The sequence below is a fragment of the Aythya fuligula genome, chromosome 16 (assembly GCF_009819795.1).
Source record: "Aythya fuligula isolate bAytFul2 chromosome 16, bAytFul2.pri, whole genome shotgun sequence".
Lineage (NCBI taxonomy): Eukaryota > Metazoa > Chordata > Aves > Anseriformes > Anatidae > Aythya > Aythya fuligula.
In genome coordinates this window covers 15,482,147-15,500,842 of record NC_045574.1, presented here as the reverse complement: position 1 = coordinate 15,500,842, position 18,696 = coordinate 15,482,147, and the positions used below count along the sequence as shown (strand labels likewise).

Sequence of the window (18,696 nt, the reverse complement as noted above, 5' to 3'; positions counted from 1 at the left end):
ACCGCCCCCCGCCCCCGGCCGGGCTCCACCGCCCCCGCTGCGGCAGCTGGCGGGGAGGGCAGGCGGGGAGGGCAGGCGGCGGCTCAGCTGCGCGCCGCGGCCGGGATCAGCTGCGCCGCGCCGCCCGCCGCTCCCCCAGGAGGGACGGGCTGGGGACGGGGCTCGGCCCCCTCCCGGGCAGCGGTGCGGGGCCGTGCTGCCCCCCCGGGTCACTGGCTGCCTCCCAGCCCCGAGCTGCCGCTCTCCTCTTCCTCCTCCTCCTCCTCCTCCTCCTCCTCCTCCTCGTCCCCGGCCCCGCAGAGCCGCCCGGCGCAGCCCAGCCCTGCCCGCTCGGAGCATCCGCGCTGCGGCTGTCGCCGCGGAGGAGACGGAGCGATGCTGGAGAGGCGCTGAGCCGCGAGATCTCTGGACAGGGGACGGGGAAGCACAAGGCAGGAAGGAGAGAGATGCTCGCAATTATTATCCGGCCAAACCCTTCCAGCATATTGCAGCCATAGCAACAGAGATGGGCTGTCCCAGCCGGAGTCTGCAGTGCAATAAAAGGAGAGAGAGGGACGCAGGGAAAGAAAGAGCCGTGCATTGCACTGGGCAATCTCCTAAGGGGTTGGCACAAACAAACAGCAACTGGAAGCAACTGGAGCCAATCCCCCAGCTCCCTTTGTAATGCTTTCTGACACAGATTCCCTCTCCATGGCTGACTTTGCAAGTTTCCCCATCCTCTCCCCTCCTTGCACGGCTTCTTTTCATGCGACTAAATTATACACGAGAGGAGGGACGTGCTGGAAATTCTAGCAAAAAATAAAATTAAAAAAAAAAATGTGCGGGTTTGTGCAGCCGCCTGCAGCACCGCTGCCTCCGGGGCTCCTCCTGCGCGTGGAGAGGGACGGGACCCGCTCCCAGGTCAGCAGCTCGGAAGCCTATGAATTCTGAAACCACGGCGAAAAAGGATCTTCCTGCGCAGGGCAGGAGAGCAGCAGGGCACCGCGAGCGTGCAGGGCAGGGCTGTGCCCGCAGCCAGCCCGCGGCGGGGGCCGGAGCCACGTCCCCTTCCCCTTCCCGAGCGGCTGCCGCTGCCCCAGCGCTCGGGGGAAGGGGGGCAGAGGCGTTCGCTTCCTCCCAGAAATGTCTTATTTAGGGGCCAGTAAAAAAAAAAATATGCAAATCTCGCAGGGATGGGCCTGCGAGGCTCCAACGCAACCTCTCCCCCTCCCCCGTCTCTGTAGTTAAATAGCAGCGAGCCGAGCCCCGGGCAGAGGGAAGGGAGCGCGGGGGCTGCGGGCCGGGGGCTGCGGCGAGCAGCACGGAGCGGGACAGCGGCTCCCCCGGCCCCAGGCGTGCGGAGAAGGCTCCTGCTCCCTCAGCCCGGGTGGGAGGAGCGAGCTGTCACTTTTCGGTGCTGGGCTCGCCCAGCATCCCTGTCGCAGCAGCGCTGCCGGGCTGCGATGAGTCAGGTCGGCGCTGCCACGCGTTCCTCCCCCAGCCCGCGCCCCGCTCCGGGGTGCTCAGCTCCGCAGCCGCCAGGGTGCTGGGCCGGCAGCCAGCCCCCGCCGGGCCCCCCCCCCCCTCCCCGGGTTTTGGGGCCGCAGAGTGCGGGGGTTGGTGCCCCGCAGCCCGGGGAGCCCCGGCTCGGGGCATCCCGCGGGACACGGGCACGTTCCCGTCCTGCGTCCCACCTCCTCTCGCAGACAATGAAAGCCTGCCCTCCTTCCCGAGCCGCAGCAGAACAAATAAAGCAAGCACCATATGGTGCCAAGACTCGTTGGAAATGGGGCCAAACCCAGGAGGCAGGGGGATGGCAAGCCTCCATCCCCACGCCAGGCCCCATCTCGAGCTCCAGGCGAGGGTGGGTTTGGGGCGAGCCCTGCACCGTGCCGGGGCTGCTCCTGCTGCCCCCGCTCCCTGCTCTGCAGGGGCACGGCTCCGTAGCTCAGCCCGGCTTTGCAGTGAGCCCCTTGTCCCCTTCCCTGCCTGCAGTGGGGCTGAGGACAGGACCGAAGCTGCCCACGGGACCCCTTCCTCCTGCGGGGGCTCGGGTAGCGACCTGGCTCACCTCCGGACCGGCACTGGATCTGCCAGGGATAATGCCCTGCACCCTGCCACATGACAGCCTGCGTTCTCCTGCCCTTCCCCCAGAATCACAAATCCAAGGAGAACTGCAGCCGGCCTCTCCCCTACAGTCCCTGCAGCCTCGGAAGCTGGCGGGGATGCCTCCCTACAGCTTCAGGACACCACAGACATCGTCCCCCGCTGTGGGCAGGACGGAGAGTGGCATCGTTTTCTACCTGCCTCAGCCATCCCCCCACCTGGACACGCTCCCACAGACCTGCAGCTCACAGCTTTACCTGGTGCCTGTGTGTTTTCAAGCCTGTCACCCCCACACACAGGCACCTGGAGGTGAGATGCCCCCAGACAGAGCTGGGCATCCCCACGGCTGGGTTTTTGGAGGTGCTGAGTGCCCGCAGTTGCTTTGCAGTCAGCTCCCTGCACATCCCTCCCAGCACCCAGCCCACCTGGGGCTAGGGCACAGCATGGGACAGAGGGACCCAGCGTGTCCTGGGGCTGGGCATGGGGAACTCCCAGGGTCAGAGGGCTCCCCCCAAACTTTGGCAGACCTCCTGCAGCTTTAGCAAACAGATACAAGCCCTGGGCGTGCCTGAGAGCCCCATTTGCAGAGCCAGAGTAGTACCTGGGCTTCCACTCTCATTTGCCCCATTCCCCCTGCAATGGCCTCATAGAGGGAAGCATTTGACTGTGCCCTCCAGGCCAAACTGAATCGAAATTAGGATCTCCCAAAGGTTTTGTAGCCATGGGGTTCACCTCCATCACTTGCTAATGTGAGCAGATCATTTGCACCTGAGTCATGCTGATGAGAATCAAGTAAGTTGTGCAAGCGAAGGGGTTTATTGAATCATACACAAAAATGCTCGGATGATAACCATCAAGCAGGGCCCAGGGAGCAGCCCACGGTCCTCCCCCTGCCCCCTTCCCTCCTGTCTAAGAGGCTGTGCGGGGAGGCTCACAGACCTCATCCTGCTCCCCCACCTGCCACCAGCTCCGAGCAAGGCGCTCAGCCTCTGGAAATGCTCCACGCTGACTTGTGTTTGCAGAGCACTCTGCGGACGTGAAGCGCTGTATGAAACGTTCTGTTATTATTTATTGCCAGTGTCAGAGATAACCAAGAAAGCAAGGGGCAGTCTTGTCCCACACAGCCTTCCTAGGCTTCCGAGCTCACACAGCCCTGGTGGAGGGTCCCTGCTGCGATGCTGTTTGTCGGCCAGCGGCCACGGCCGCCTGTGCTCATCCTGGCCCCAGCTCCACCCTCTGACTCACTATCCCTCCACTTGTTGATAAACAGAAAAAAAATGTACAATGGGCGCATTGAAGTTGCACAGTTAAGCAAAGAGTGCAGCAGTATGGGGTCAGAAGGGGAACCTCTGTCATTTTTTGCTCTATTAATTCAGAGGTGGGAATTGGCAGAAACGGGGACAATCGACAAAATGCAGGGACAGGTCTGAATTTCTGAACATCCCCCAGGGTTAGACCCTGGGCAGGCTTTAAACGCCAGCAGGCAGAAAGAACAGCAGCGAAATCAGGAACAAAGAGGCCGTGGGTGCTGCGGGCACACGCTGGCCAACTCCTGGGTGTGGAGGAAGGAGCCCGGGGGTGGTGCTGGGCCGTGCCGTGCCGTGCCGTGCCGCGTCCCTGCAGCCTGCGGGAAGAGCACGTGCAGCTGTGGTGGCGGGGCTGGGCACTGGCACCTGGGGTTTAACCAAGCAGGCAGCAGCGGGGAGCAATGGCAAGGTGCTCACCTTGCACAGCGACAACCTCCTTTGCTTGAGGTGCCTGCATGCAGGGGACAAGGGATGTACCAGCTGGTGGCTGTGCCAGCATCGCCACTGCATGCATGGGATGGTGCCCGGGCACCGCAGGGGTGAGCAGTGGGCACAGCTTCACCCAGCAGGTCACCGAGGTGCTGGCAGGGGCAGTGCAGCCAGGAGCTGCCTTGGCTTCATGCAGCAGCCAGCCTGGGCAGGAGAAGCCCGGGGAAGCTGTGGGTCCGTGCCAGGATTGGGACCCTTGCAGCTTCCGAGGCCTCTGGCTGGCGCGTTCGGCGCTGGGGCGCTGGGGTTTGTGCCAGGAGCTGCGTGTGCCCGCACGCTGCTCCGGCCAGAGCCTGCTGTCAGCAGGCAGGCCGGGGACCCACGCCTGCAGGAGGTATTTGCAGGATTGGGCCCGGAGCAATCTGTTCAGATAGAAGTGGGTGGTGAATTAATGGAAATGGGAGAACAACTCCCCTGTAGCTCCAAAGCGGGGCGTTAGCAGTGAGCAGAGCTCTGAGCCACGGAGAAGGCTGGAGCCCTCCGTGCCATTTCATCGCTGCTGCTCTGCGTCGGATTTCCCAGGAGCCCTGCAGCCTCGGCCTCATTAATTATGCAAATGAAAAGGTGTTGCCAGCACGCCATCCCGAGGTAGGATCCCTGTGGCCCAAGTTCTGCTCCCAACCTGCCGGCCGCTGCCCCTGCGCTCAGGCCAGCGAGGGTCCGGGAGCACATCAGGCAGGATGGATGTTTGCAATAATTATCCAGTCATCCCCTTCAAGTGTACTGCAGCCATAGCAACAGACAGATGTTCTGTCCCAGCCAGAGTCCGCAGCGAGCTGGGGAGAGAAGCACAAAAATTAACCCGTTCAGGCCCAGGACAATGCAGAATCCGCTTTATTCTGGGACCAGAGCAAGCTTCGACATCTCGGAGGAAATTCTAGGAAATCAGGTTAAAAAATAACAATATATACACACACACACGCGCCATGAATAACACTTGCCCCGATGCTCACTCACCCGCTGTCTTGCAGAAGGAGTTGGCCGAAGGGCAGCAGCACCCTGCAGCACCCCACAGCTCCCTGCAGGCCCTGTGGAGCCCCCCCTGTGCCCCCATCCCGGTGCAGGCTTGGCTGGCCCCACAGGAGGCGATGCTGCAGGTGCATGAGGCTCTCACTGCCCGTTGTTAACCGGCCCCTGGAGATGAACAAACGACACCGGGGCTGCTGCTGTGGCTGAGCACGATGGGCACCCAACCGGGCAGGGAAGGGAGACGGATGAACCACCTGGAGGAGCACCCACCGGTAAATTCACAGCTTTGTCAGAGTGTTTAAAGTATTAGGAGGTGGGACGCAGCCAGACGGAGAAATAGCTGGCATTTTGTTGTCCTGATTCTGCGCAGGTTTCTGGGATTCAGCCAAAGTCGCTGACATCCCACCCAGAAATGCTGTAACCAGGGCCCTCCTGCCCACTACAGGGGCCCTGACCAGCAGGCAGCCCTCTTCAGGCACAAGGTCTCTGCTGCCTTCTCCTTTCCCCACTTGCCAGAGCTTCCTTTAAGCACTAGAACCGAAGTGTTTTAAGCTGAAGGGCGGGCTCCCACCTAGCAGTGCCTTCCAAAGGGACTGAAACTGCCCAGCCTGGCCAGACCCTGCCCTCCCTTCCCATGGCAGCGATGTGCTGCGGTCCTGCAGTGGCAGCCCAGCCCTCAGCACCGCTCTGGGGATTCCTCTTGGCGGCCCGGAGCAATCCCTTGACCTCGGAGCACCATGAGCAGGCTCATGGGAAAGCCTCGTCCAGATGTCTGCAGCTGCAGATGCTGCTGGAGTGCACCCATGGTGAGGATTTCAGAAGAGGACAATGGAAACGGGGGAGGACAGCCCACGCAGATGTGCCTAGGGGAACTAATTACACCTAAAGGGAAGGAGAAAACCCTCTCCTCCCGGCTGGGTGAGCAAGACAACCCGCCGTCCTGCACCACTCGTAGAGGTCACAGGAGCGCAGTTTCACTTCCCAAACTGTAAGGCTATTTTTGATCCATATTACTTCCTTTCTCATCCTCTGCCACCCAGACAATGAGAACGCAGCTCGCAGAGGGCATCCTGGCTTCTCAACGTTCGTCTAGTGACAGCTTGTACCGTGTCAACATGGCCTACTCTGGAACTCTTCGGTCTCCTGGTTGGGGTTTTTCCTCCTTCTCCTCAAGAAGAAGGAGGAGAGCAGTAAATGTGCTGATCTTGAACGCGAGGGAGATGTGGCATCGTGTGCAGTCGCACAGGATGTGGGCAGGTGCCATCAGACTTCCCCACGCAGCTCTGGAAATGTAACTCAATCCTGATCTACAACTCCCTGGCTGTTCCTGTCCCAGGCTCCCACACAACTCTGGCAGCTGATGGGTATTTCAGTCCTAACCAAAACATTTAGGCTACTGCACTCCTTCTGCTTTCTTTTTTATCCTTTTTTTCTCTTTTCTTCAAGCACATCAGTTGAGCGTTCACGTGGTTTGATTCCCAGACCTCCAAAGCCAAGCTGGAGATAGAATAAGAAGGTGGGAGAAATGTCTATTATTCCCACAAATCCCAATTCAATTTGTAACTCCAGCTCCTCTGCTTGCTTCAGTCCCAGGCCTCTCTGGAGCAAGAGACACACCAAATAATGTTTTGGTGCTGTGACATGGACAGAAATTCAATAGGCTCCAGAAAGAATTCGCACTCTTTTCTGACTACCCTTAGCTGTTTTGACTTATTATCTGACCTGGATCTAAATTAGGTTTTGATTAAAGTCAAGAATCATTTCTACTTTGAAAAGTCTCATTGTTTAGGTTCCGAGTTAGCAAAAACTACAAGAGAATTACAACCGATTTCTCACTTTGGGGACAGAGACCCCAAAGGGCCCTGCCTGGCTGTGCCCAGAGCCCTCTGTGAGGGGCAGCTCCGCCACATGATGCTGTTCATGACCTGACCAGACTCCGTTTTCCCAGCGGTCAGGTTCTCTCCCCAGTTCTCCTCTGGGATCACTCCTGGGGAGACTCACTGTTCTGATGCCCGGTTAGCATCTTCTAATTCCGAGTGTGGCTTTCCACGCAGTAAGGTTATTCCTACTTGTTCTCACGTAGTGCTGTAGCTCAGTTCTTTTCTCTCCCTGGTGTTTATCTCCTGATTGTCCACAAATGCGTCTTCTCTCAGCATTCGTTTTGCTGAGATCAGTGAGCCGAGTCATCTCTGTAAGATACACTCCTTCCTCCTGAATATTCTAGCAAACTGTCTCCAACCAGAACTAGACAGCAGCCCGGGGCTTCACCAGAGCCTTTTATACATCACCATCTCTCTCCCAAAATGACTCTCCCAGGACAACTTGGGATCATTCTCCTTTTTCTTGACTGCATCCCGTTGGTGGATCACAGTTATCACCAGCTCCAGGCAGGTGCAGACGGAGACTAGGTGAGACAGGTAGGCTCCCTTTACAATAGGTAGAAAGAGTGAGGCACCTCCAGAGAGCAACTCATCTTGCTCCAAGACAGGCATTTAAAGCATCTGGGACGAATCGCTCCTGAAGGCGCTCATCTTCCTGCATCAACTGTGAAGGGAGTCTGGGCAGCCAGGTACCGGCTGGCCAGAGCTTGAATGACTGAAGCTAAGAGAGCCAAACCCTCACCCCTAGTGATCCAGTGAGTACCTCCATGTTTCTCTGCTATTTCGTTTCCAGAGGAGGAACTCCCAGCTCCTAGCAGAAGTGATACTACCTCCTCAGCTCACTTTGTGCTGCTCAGGACCCTGCCACATCCACTGACATGGTCCCAGTCCAGGAACGAATCCAGACAGTGACCAACACCCCCAGAACAACTTGGGACACTGCAGGGCACCGGCTGGCACCGTGCATCCCAGCAAGTCCCTGAGGTCTGTGGAGCACTTGCTGTGCGTGACTTTTTGCATTTTTTTTTGTCTTTCAGCTGATAAACTGCATTTAGAAGAACCCCAAGGAGATGGGTACTCTCCCGTTGTCCCCTTCCCACATCACTGTAAATGGGCAAGGGCTGGGAAGTGCCCCCCGCACCACCTCACCCCAAGCAGGCAGCCTGCAGCCCTTGCTCCTGGCCAGCCAAGAATGGCTCTGGCACCATCCTGCTGCACCGAGGCACGAATTGAGCTCCCATGGGAGGAGGGAAGGCTGATTCCCCGCAAGGAGCTCGCTGCCTTTTTGCTTTGCATCTCCCATGGAGGAAGTTGCCCAGTTGCCCAGGATACATCTATGTTGTGACATTTGTTTCAAAATACAACTAATCCTGCCGTGATTATTTGTTCCAAAACATCGCCATTCCTACCTGGCCAGCTTGGTGGGCACCGAGCTGCAGCCGAATGCGCCGTGTGCTCCTAATGGTGCTGGGTGCGAGGGCCCTGGCTAAGGTTTGAATACTGCAGCTGTTGGATGGGATGGCTGCAGGAAACACGGGAATATTGCTGGGCTGAATCAGCCCATCCAGGCTGCTGTGCCATCCCTGACCCTGATAAACATCAGGTACTTCAAAGGAAGGCCCGAGTGCTACAGCAAAAAAACGTGGAACGGAGCATCCACAAAGGCAGCGTCCTTCTCACTCCTGACAATTGGTTTTAGATTTATCCCCTAGAGCACAAATGTTTATCTTTCCCTTTCTCTTTCTTAAGTCTGTGCCTTCATGTGTTTCTCCTCCAAACAGGCACCCGGTCCCTTTGAATACACAAACACTCTGTGTGGTGATAAATTCCATGGGTTAGCTGTAAGATGGGTAAAAATTATCTGGTTTTATCCATCTGGGTGACTCATAATTCTGCTGATTGTCCCTTATTCTTGTACCTTGAGAAGAGACCTCTGAGCACCCACCCTTTGCCTTCTCCGTACATTCCCATCCTACAGAAAGGCATTGCAGCCTTCCCTGCTCGTCTCCCAACTCAGCTAACCTGCCTTAATGTTTCTAATTAAGTATTTCCAAGGTATTATAATCACTAATTCCTGATTTCCTTGTTTTTAGGAAGCTCCTTCCAGTGAGGGAATAACTACAAGCAGTACTTGTAAGTACCCCTCCATGAAAAAATGTTACAAAGAGAAGTGATGTCTAGATCATATTTCTTGGCAGTTACTAAGAACTTTATTTGTATGGTGTAAGTAGCAGTGGACCTCGTGTAATCTCACGCTTTTCTACAAAGGAACCTGCAGCAGATCCCCTGTGCTGAACAACTGGCATCGCTGTCATCCAGAGCTGAGAGCCCGAATGCCAGTGCCAGGAAACACACATTTTTTTTTTTTTCTTTTTCTATTTTTAAGGACAAGAGTGGCCTCAATTTCATGCATTATAATCTGGCATGTCATGAGATTACCCATGCAGTGCAAGTTAAACCCTTGTTGAATCTGTGCTGGATTGGGACCTAAAATGCTGGTCTGCACGCTGAGCCCGTCTGTGAGGGGTCTTCCCCAAACCTTCACGCAGAGGCTAACAGTTCTTCTTGTCGTGCCTTGCCTTGTCAAACTGGGGAAACTCCTGTCCCTACTCCCAGGAGAGCGATCCCCCCCCATTTTCTAGGTGGAGCCCCAAACCTTCTCAGCAGACAGATCAGAGAGATTCGGGTAGTCACATGAAAGAGCAGACAAGGCAATTAACTGCAACTGTTAACAAATCAAAACAGATGGGAGATAGCAGAGGAACCTAGCCAAAGGAAAAGGTGAGCAGGACGTAGCTCGTCACAGCTGGAATGCCAGCAAGCACAGAAATCAAGCCCGGCAATCGCTGCGCACCAGATGAAGGCCACTCACTGGGCATGCTGCAGCCTCCAGCAATTTTCTACAGGGGACAGCCACCGCCAGGGGAGACTGTTGCAGTGTGGCTCCATGTGGCTGGAGCAGGCTGGCTCGTCCCATGCCAAGGACGTGTCCCAGACAAATGCCACACTGCCGGTGACCACCAGGTCCCGCGGGCAGCACCTTGCTCCTCTGGGCAGCCCGTGCATACCCAGGCCCTTGATCCTTATTTCCTGATGTCCCAGCATTTCCCCGCTGTGCCACAGGTGAGCAGGTGACACACAGGTGACAACATCATGGCTCTAAGATGCAAATACCACCGGTGCACCTCACTTCTGAGCACAACCAGTAACCATAAGCCGTGCCGTGGCCCTCACAGCGTTGTTCTTCCTCCTCTTGACTCACCCCTCTATTCTGGCTCGCCCCACGCTAGAAATTACCTCCCACAGCCAGTGCCTCCAAGGCACGTTTTCCTCTTCCAAGCAAGCCCTTGTTGGAGGCTCTCCTCCAAGCCTTCCTGCACCTTGCTCCTGCCATCAGACAGCTCCCTGCACCTCTCTCCCCACACAGCAGCCCCGCTGCTTGTCTTGTGCCTGCCAGGTCCTTCGCTGCTTGGGGCACAGCCAATGTCCTCTGCAAAGTGCCGTGCTTGTCGGGGAGGGGTGTCCCGTAACCACCGAGGAATATAGTGCTTATTACTCTGCTTCACTGTGATGGAGCTAATTTTTGGTGGTCACCATGATTTGGCAGTGATAAAGCCCAAATCTGTGCTGTTCGTGGGAAACCATCCAAGTCCCGTGGGCAGGCAAGATCCTACTTTGGCTTCAGGCAGATCAGGCTTTTGTCCCCACCTGCAGTGCTGTGAGAAGATGTTCCCTCTCTCCTTAGCTCCTCAGTGTTTAGGTTGCAAGGTGGGAAATTCACTGATTTACTTCACTCAGGTCTGCTCACACTGAGGAAGGCAGCTCTGCCGCTGGTCAGAACAACTCATTTTCATAGCAAAAGGGAGGCTTCCTCTTACTCTTTTCCCCACTCAGATTCTTCTGTGAAGCAGCTGGACTAGTGCTGAGCACTTCTCTGACGCTCTGGACAGGCAGCGATCCCCACTTCCCACCAGGGCTATCTGCAGAGCTCTCAGGAAGCTCGCCCACCCCATTGCCACCCCACTGCCACCCCGCTGCCACCCCACTGCTGCTCAGCTGGTCACTGCTGGGCAACCACACAGCTGCAGTGCAGGAGCAGGCTGAGCCGAGCCTCAGCAAAGTCTGCGAGAAAGCTGGCCACCAAGTATGCAGAATATTTTTCTCTTTCCTGCCATTTCCATCCCCCCAACTGCTCCTTGCAGCTGTCCCCTGAGAAAGCTGTGCTTCCATGGCTGACTGAGGCTTGAAAGGATGTCCATCTTATTTTTAGTGGTCAGCAAAAATACTGCACTGCACTGGCAAGTTCCTCCAGGCATCCTGTGTTATGTGCCTTTGGGTAGAAAAACCAGAACAGGGCAGACCCTCTGCGCTCCACAAGTCCCTCTCCATCAGTGTCATGCTGGGCTCAGTGCAACCTGGATGGTGAAACTGGGAAATCTTTGAGAGCTGTCCAGAGCTGTCTAATGGGGTAGAAAGGGTCGACGTGATTCATAATGGAGCATTTCAATAATTAATTTCAGTGCTTCAGCGTGACAGACGTCACCTTGTGTTCACCGTACCGCCTCCAGCAGGGCTAGCCCACTGCTCAGGTCCTGCAGCATTTAGTTCTCACCTCGGAGACCTGGACGGGCGCAGTGTGGCCGACAGGGTGCAGGGTGCCAGAGAGAGGAGCCGCCAGCCACTGGAGCTGCCTCGCTTTTGCCCCTGCCTCCAGCCCCAGGCGTGCAGCACCGTGGCAGCGCTGTGCCCTTCAGCTCCAGCCCCAGCCCCAGCCCCGCTCCCTGAAGCATCCCGTTCCTTTGCCAGGTTCCCACAGGCTCCCGACTGCGGCTTCTACCTCCTCGGGTCGGCCCTACCCCTACCGGCACCGCAGGCAGCCCCCGCTGCGCACCAGCGCCGTGCTCCTGCATGACACGGAGCAGGCGTGTGCCCCCACGGGGCAGGGCCGGTGCACACGCGTGGCACCGATGGGCACACGCGTGGGACCAGCAAAATCATGGCACGTGTGTGTGTCACTGCAGGAGACAGCCGGGACCGGCCTTCCTGTCCCCACGGTGCCCCCCGAGCTGGCGGCACGCAGCCGTCACCGGAGCCCCCCCCGGAAAATCAAGGACGGTCCCCTCGGAGCCCACCCCCGCAGCGGCCGGGCCCGGTGCCCCCCGCGGGACAGCTCCGTGCGCCCCAGGCGGCCGCGGGGACCGGGCTGCAGCCGGCCAGGCCCCGGCGCTGCCGGAGCAGATGCGCTCGGGGCGGGGGGCGGCTGCCTTCCCCCGGTCACCGCCACGGAGCGCGGCGGCACCGGGAGCCCCGGCTGCTGCCCCGGCCGGCTGGGGACCGCCCTTTGTCTGCAGCCCCGGGGCTGACAGAGGCACGGCTGGGATTGTCCCGGGGCGGAGGCTGTCCCGGGGCGGGCGCCGCCTTCTCCTCCGCTTCTCCCCCCCCCTAGCCCGGCCCGGCCCGGCCCGGCCCGGCCCGGCGGGACGACCCCGTCCTCCGCGGGGAGCCCCAAGCCGGTGCCCGCCCGCTCCCCGCAGGCCGCCGGTCCGGGACTAGCGCCGCGGGGCGGCCCCGGCGCGATCCCCGCCGGCCGTGCCGGGGCCGTACCGGGCGGGCGGCGGACCTGCCGCTGCCGCTGCCGCTGCCCCGCGGCTCCTCCCCGGCTCTGCGGCGGCCGCGGCGCCCGGCAGGTGCCCGCCTCCCCCGGTCCGCCCGGCCCGCGGCCCCCGCCGCACACGTGCGCCCGCGCCCCGCCGCGCCGCCGCAGCCGGCCGGCCTTTGTCTGGGGCCGGCACCTGGCCCCGCGCCCCCGGCCCGGCCCCCGAGCGCCCCCGCCGCCGGCCCCGGCCGCCCCCCCCCCCCCCCTCCGCCCTGCCCGGCCCGGCCCCCGGGCGCCCCCTGGGCCCGGCGTCCCGTCGCGGCCGGCCCGGGTAGAGCCGGGGGTGGGGGGGGGGGGGCGCGGGCAACGGCCCCGGGGGCGGAGGGGTAGGGGGTGAGGGGGGGGGGGGGGGGGCGCGGCCCCGCGGGTCCGGGCCGGGGGGAGCGCGGGGGCCGGGCCGGGCCGGGCAGGGCGAGGGGAGCGCGGGGCGGGCGGAGCGGGGGGGGCGCGGGGCTGCCGGCGGCCGGGCCGGGCCGGGCCGGGTCCGACGGGGGGGGGGAGCGGGGCTCCGAGGGTCCGGGCCGGGCCGGGGCCGTCCGGGGGAGGGGGGCCCGTCGGCGGCGGCGCGGCCGCTCTAACAGGTGGGATCCCGCTGAGAGGAGGAGGCGGCCGGAGGGGGCGGAGGAGGCAGGGACGGGCGGGCGGGCGGGCGGAGGGAGGGAGGGGGACGAGCCGGAGCCGCCTGTGATCCTGTGACAGGAGCGGCTGCTGCTGCTGCTGGCGCCGCCGGTGCCTCCCGCCGCCCGGCTCCCGGGTCGCTGTCCGAGCCCCGGCGCCCCCCCCGGCCGCGGCTCCTCCCCGGGCATCGCCCCGCAGCCCCGTCCCGGGCCGCGCCGCGCCGGGGCCGGCCGGGCTCGCCGCGCCGCCTCGGCTTCCCCCCAGCCCCGCCGCACGCCGCGCCGGGACAGGGCGCGGGGCCGGGCGCCGCCGCCGCCGCCGCCGCCGCCGCCGCCGCCGCCGCTGCCGCCGCCGGCCGGGCGATGCCGAAGCCGCCGCTGCTGCTGCGGGGGAGCCGCCCCGGGGACAGCGAGCTGGGGCGGCAGTTCCGGGACTGGTGCCTGCGCACCTACGGGGACTCGGCCAAAACCAAGACGGTGACCCGGAGCAAGTACCAGCGCATCGCCGAGGTGCTGCAGGGGGGATCCGGCTCCGGCGGCGGCTCCGGCGGGGGGGAGAAAGGCAAGTTCCAGTTCTGGGTCCGGTCCAAGGGCTTCCGCCTGGGAAACGGCACCAGGGAGGCGACGAAGATGGGTCAAGTGGTGGTTTATGTGCCGGTGAAAACGGGAACGGTTAGTGCGCTCCGTGCCCCGGGGGCTCTGTGTCTGTCTGTCTGCCTGCCTGTCCGTGTCTGTCTGTCCTCCCCACGGGGGTGCGGGGAGGGGGTGGGGGGTGGGGGGTGCGGCGGGCCGGGGGTGCGGGGAGGGTGGGGGGTCCGGGGCGGGGGCGGGCACCCCGGGGCCCCTCTGCCCGCTCCCCTACCGGCCCCGTCCCGTCAGCACCGGGCGGCCCAGCCCCGCCGCGCCGCCGGCCGCCGGGAGCGCGCATGCCCCATGCGGGGCGCGACGCGGGGCCCGGCCGCTCCCGCAGCCCCCGCGGCTCCGGGCGGCAGCACCGGGACAGCCGCCGCCGCCCCGAGCCGACCCACCCGGGATGCGGATGGCGAGAGGCGCCCGCCCGGAGCCTCGCACCTTCCGCCGCCCCCGCCCCCCCCGTCCCATCCGGTGCAGCCCCGGCGGGGACGGGGCCGGGGGCGGGGGAGGGGGGGGGCGGGGGGGAGCGAGGGGGCGGCGGTGCCCCCGTGCACCTGCCCCCGCCGGGGGGGTGTCGGGGGGGAGCAGCGCCGCCGCCCGGTGCGGGCCCCGCCGCCCCCCCCGCCCCGTCCGCTCACGTTCGCCCCGCATTTCCCATCCGCCCCACGGCCCGAGCCCGGGTTTGCAGTCAAGGGCAGAGCAGCGGCGGGGAGGGGGCGCCGGCACCCCCGCCGCTGCCGCTGCCGCCGCCGCGCCCCGCCCGCCCCGCCGCACCGAGCCGAGCCGAGCCGTGCGGAGCGGAGCGGAGCGAGCCCGGCCCGCTGCGGCTCGCCCGGCCCCGCCGTCCCGCGGCGCTGCCCGCCCCGTGCGGCCGCGGCAGCCGGTGCCCCGGGGGGTGCGGGCGGCGGCGGAGCCCGGATTAGGGCTGCCCCCCCTCCCCCGCGGCCGCCGTCCCGGGAAACTCCCCCGCCGGAGCCTCATTGTTCGGCGCCCCGCCGGGCCGGCGGCGCGGGGCGCACCGGGCCGCCTCCCTCCCTCTCTCTCTCCCTCTCTCCCTCCCTCCCTCTCTCCCTCCGTCCCTCCCGCCCCGCCGCCGCCCGGGGCTGCCCCGCCGCCCCATTGTTCCCGTCCCGAGCGCGCCCCGCTCGCTCCCCGGCGCGGAGGAAAAGGCGCAACTTTCGCAGCCCCCGGCCCCGCGCGCTGGGGTGCGCCCCGGCCCCGCTGCCCCCCGCCGCCCGCCGGGGGGGACCGGGGGATTGCTCCGGGCCAGCGGGCACAGAAGGGCTCCGGGAGGGTTTTTCTTTTTTTTTTTTTTTTTTTTTTTTCCTGTCCCTCCCCTCCTCTCCCCGCTGCTGCTGCTGCTGCTGCTGCCGCTGCTCTAAAGGGTGCAGTGTTTTCTGTGCACACACAGACTCCAGCATTGATGTGGCTGGAGGATGCTTCCATTGAGGGCAGCCCATCTGTGGCAAATGCTTCTAAACGCACTATTTACCTCCCATCTGGTCTGCCTTATTATTGGGGGGAGGGGGAAGGGTCATTATTTCTCCTTTTCCCTTCGTGGTGCTCAGAGGCGCCTTTCTTTCTCCCCTTGCAGCCCCCCTCCCCCATTCCATGCCCCAAAAAAATTCTTGGCAATTTTTTTTTTTTGAGACATCTCTGCAGCCCTCCTCTACCGCTTCCCCTCCGCTCCCAAACGGCCCCTGCCGAGGGCGGATTAGGAGCCGAGCCCCCTTGCACAGATCCTGCGCTTCCCCCGGGTCCTCTCCATCTAGCCGGCGACTCTATCCCAGATCTTCCAAATGCTGCAGAGTCATGGTACCCCAGAGAGGCCACGCCAGACTCCCTCGACCCCGCCGCCAGCTAGACACCCCCTCCCCTTTGTCCGTGGCGGAGTCCCGAGGGTCAGGAGCTCAACGAGGCCGGCGCAAGCCCGCGTATTCCCAAAGGGCTTCTGCACAGATGAAGTTTCAGCGAGGAGCGTGCCTAGGCCCCCACATCTTCCCTGGCAGAGTCCCTGCAGGCTACAGATAGGAGATACACCCAGGCTCCCGTAAGCCAACAAACAAAAAGCAGGCATGCCCTCCGGGGACAGCTGCGTTTTCCAAGGGGCAATACTGCCCATTTCCCAGGGACTGCAGTACCTGCCCGAAGTTAGGGCTGGCAGTGCTGCAAAGAGCCACTGGCTGGAGGAAAGAGCTGTCATCGCTCTCCCCGAAATCCTCCGGTGCCAGGTCTGTAGAAGTTGTGGCTGCCTCTCCCCCCGGCTCCCGGGCCCCCCCAACCCCACCTGGCGCCCCCCCCCGGGAATCCCGTGGCCAGTTTCAGCCCAATGTGTGTGCTGGGTTTTGGCTTTGCCTGAAGTGGCTCTCAAATGTAGAGATAACTTGACGGGGATTCTCTTCGGCTCCTGATAATTCAGTGCTCTCCTGGTCTTTGGTGCTTTGGGCTGGTTTTGGGGGTGCATTTCATTTCTCTCGTGCATGCAGTCAAATAATTCACGACGCCAATACGAGCTTTTGGCTTGACAGTAAAGTGTGTATTCTGGTTTCGTGCCTGTTCTGCTGCTTCTCCCAAATGGTCCCGGACCGGCATTTCGGCTGCTTTCTCCTGGCCGTGCTCCTCAGCAACCCGATACCTCTCGTCCTGTCCCCCCGTCCTCCTCCCAGCACATCTGCCGGGGCGCTGGCGTGCTCGGGACCGTCCCGGGCCGCAGGGACAGGCAGAAATATACAGGCGGCCGGGGGGCAGCGCCGGGGGCGAGGGGGGGGCTTGGGCGCCGCTGTGCTGCGTCTGCAGGTTGCTACAGGAAATCCGAGGGACCGGAGCGAGAGAGCTAGAGGAGAGGTGCTAAAGAGCGCGTAGAGGGCAGCAGCGGGGATAAGATCTTTCCTGCCCCTGATAGGGCTGGGGCCACTCCTCCTCTGAAAAAAAAAAAAAAAAAAAAAAAAAAAAGGGAAAAATCATCCTAGTAACCCCCCGCAGCAACCTGGTAGAGCTGTCCCTTTTGGCTTATGCATCCTGAGCTGGCTTGTGCATTTTCTGCGCATCTGTAGTGAAAACATAATTAACATGGGGTTATTATTTTCTCTCCCGAGTAACTTTCCCTTGCCCTCCTCCAGGCCTCTCATCAGAACAGGCCTAATCAGATTTGGGTGGCTTGAGAGCTGTGACTGTGCACTGAGAAGGGGGCATCTGCCTTAGGTGGTGGTCAGAGCAGATGGTGGTCTTCTCAAAGAATGCACTGGGAATAGGAACAGCAGTGCGGACGGATGTCTGGCACAGAGACTGTTCGGATTTCTTTTTCCCAGATGAACGTCCCAAAGATGCTGGACATTTAACACATCCAATTAAAAAAAAAACCCTCAGCAGCTACGCATGGGGTTTGGCAGCGTAGGGCGTTGTTGTCCGGCAGCCCGGTTCATGCCCCAGCCGGGTGCTGCATCCCGCAGGCCAGGCACTTGGACAAATCGGCGTTTAGGCTGTGCTGAGGAGGAGGGTATCTTTGTGTGCTGCTGCAGCACAAACAATGGATATCCCAAAGTGCCCAAGGCTGCCGTTCCCTCACGTGGATGGCGTGCACTAAGGTGCAAACCACCTCGTTATCCGCCTGCTGGGCCGAACCCCGCGTTCCCTGGGCAGCGCTCCCCCCCTTAGCCCCGGCTTTGCGAAGAACTGTGGGAGAATTCGGTCGTGACAAGGTGCTAAGATGCAGTTCGTTAAAATCTCGTGTCCCTCCTGTCCTAAGCATTTAGCATCACTTAGACAGCCTCGTACAGAAGTGCAGGGAGGCAGAGGAGCGGTGCAGGGGCGCGGGCGGCCCTTGGGTGCCAGCCGGGCTGCGGGTGCCTTTCCCGGCGCAGCAGGGTGTGCTGGGGCCGGCCGTTAGCTGCGGGAGTGGTTACGCACACTCTCTAAATCAATGCCGTACCTTGCCGTGCGTGGTGTGAGCCTGTCACAACTCCGGAGCGGTGGCCAGCCTCGCAGGATGGATTCATTCTGGCAGCCCCGCGGTGCAGGCTGGAGGACTGAGCCCAGTCGGACTGCGGGGTGAGGCACGGGAAAGCCTCGCGCTGGGCTGACCCTTTGGGTATTGTGCAAAGGCTCGGGGATTGGGTAGGCTCTGCAGCACTGCCTACGTTTGATTTTGCTTTCCTGCTCGCTCTCTGTCCCCTGCAGAGCTGGCATGAGGTTCTGGAGTTCTTTTAGGCATTAATAAAAGGCTGATGACATTTGTGAGGGTGGGCTGCTATTGTTGTACCAGTGCAGTTCACCTATGCTGGCTCCCCCGGAACCGAATGTTTGAAATCATTTCACGATTGTGCCTGGTGAAATTCATCTGAGGAAAGGTACTGTGGCGGGGAGGAGCGCTACAGAGAACAGAATGAGACCAAAAAGCAAAATGGATGCAGGCCTTTCACCAACAGCGGGAAAGACATCACATGGGACACGGATAAATCTCACAGTACAGCGTATCCCTAAATATATTTTAGTTCCCAGAGACAGAGAGCGTTGTGATGCTGAAGCATGTGAAAGCCGTGATGCTAGGCCGTGGGACAGCACAGCACAGTGGCAGAAAGCTTGAGTTGAGAAGCTGGGCATGTCGGAAAGATGCTGCTCCAACAGTTAATAGAGGCTACATTTTTCCTGGTACAAGTACACTTCAATGCCCATATTCAGTGCCCCAAAAAGCTGCACATCTATAACCTCTAAGAACATTAGTCAACAGAAGGTTTTCACTATTGTGAATAACCACTCAGACTTTCTGTGGACTTCACGTGATAAAAAAAAAATAAATCAAGACTGTTCAGAAGAGCCTGAGACAAGGCAAATGGGCCTGAGGGTATTATCTGAGAAATTGTCTATTACTTCTTTAGCACGAGCCTTACTTAGAGTATACAGAGCCTTCACCTGCTCTGGAATAGCCTACCCCTGAGCATGCAGGGCAGCACTGGCTCTTCCAAGGAGCTGAACTGGTGGCAGGTTTACATTCAAATCTGCACTTAGGAGACTGGCACAGTGCTAGCTGGGTGCATGGTCCCATCCAACCAAATACAGAGAAA

At 61.1% G+C, this 18,696-nt stretch overlaps 1 protein-coding gene across 1 annotated transcript in view; it reads left to right on the top strand.

Moving 5' to 3' along the window:
* Positions 1-13,366: 13,366 nt before the first annotated feature.
* Positions 13,367-18,696, top strand: part of NOL4L (nucleolar protein 4 like) — a 54,765-nt gene continuing 49,435 nt past the window's right edge. Inside the window, exon 1 of the mRNA XM_032198393.1 lies at positions 13,367-13,675. Within this exon, the coding sequence (XP_032054284.1) occupies positions 13,367-13,675 (309 nt within the window). The remainder of the gene's footprint in view (positions 13,676-18,696) is intronic.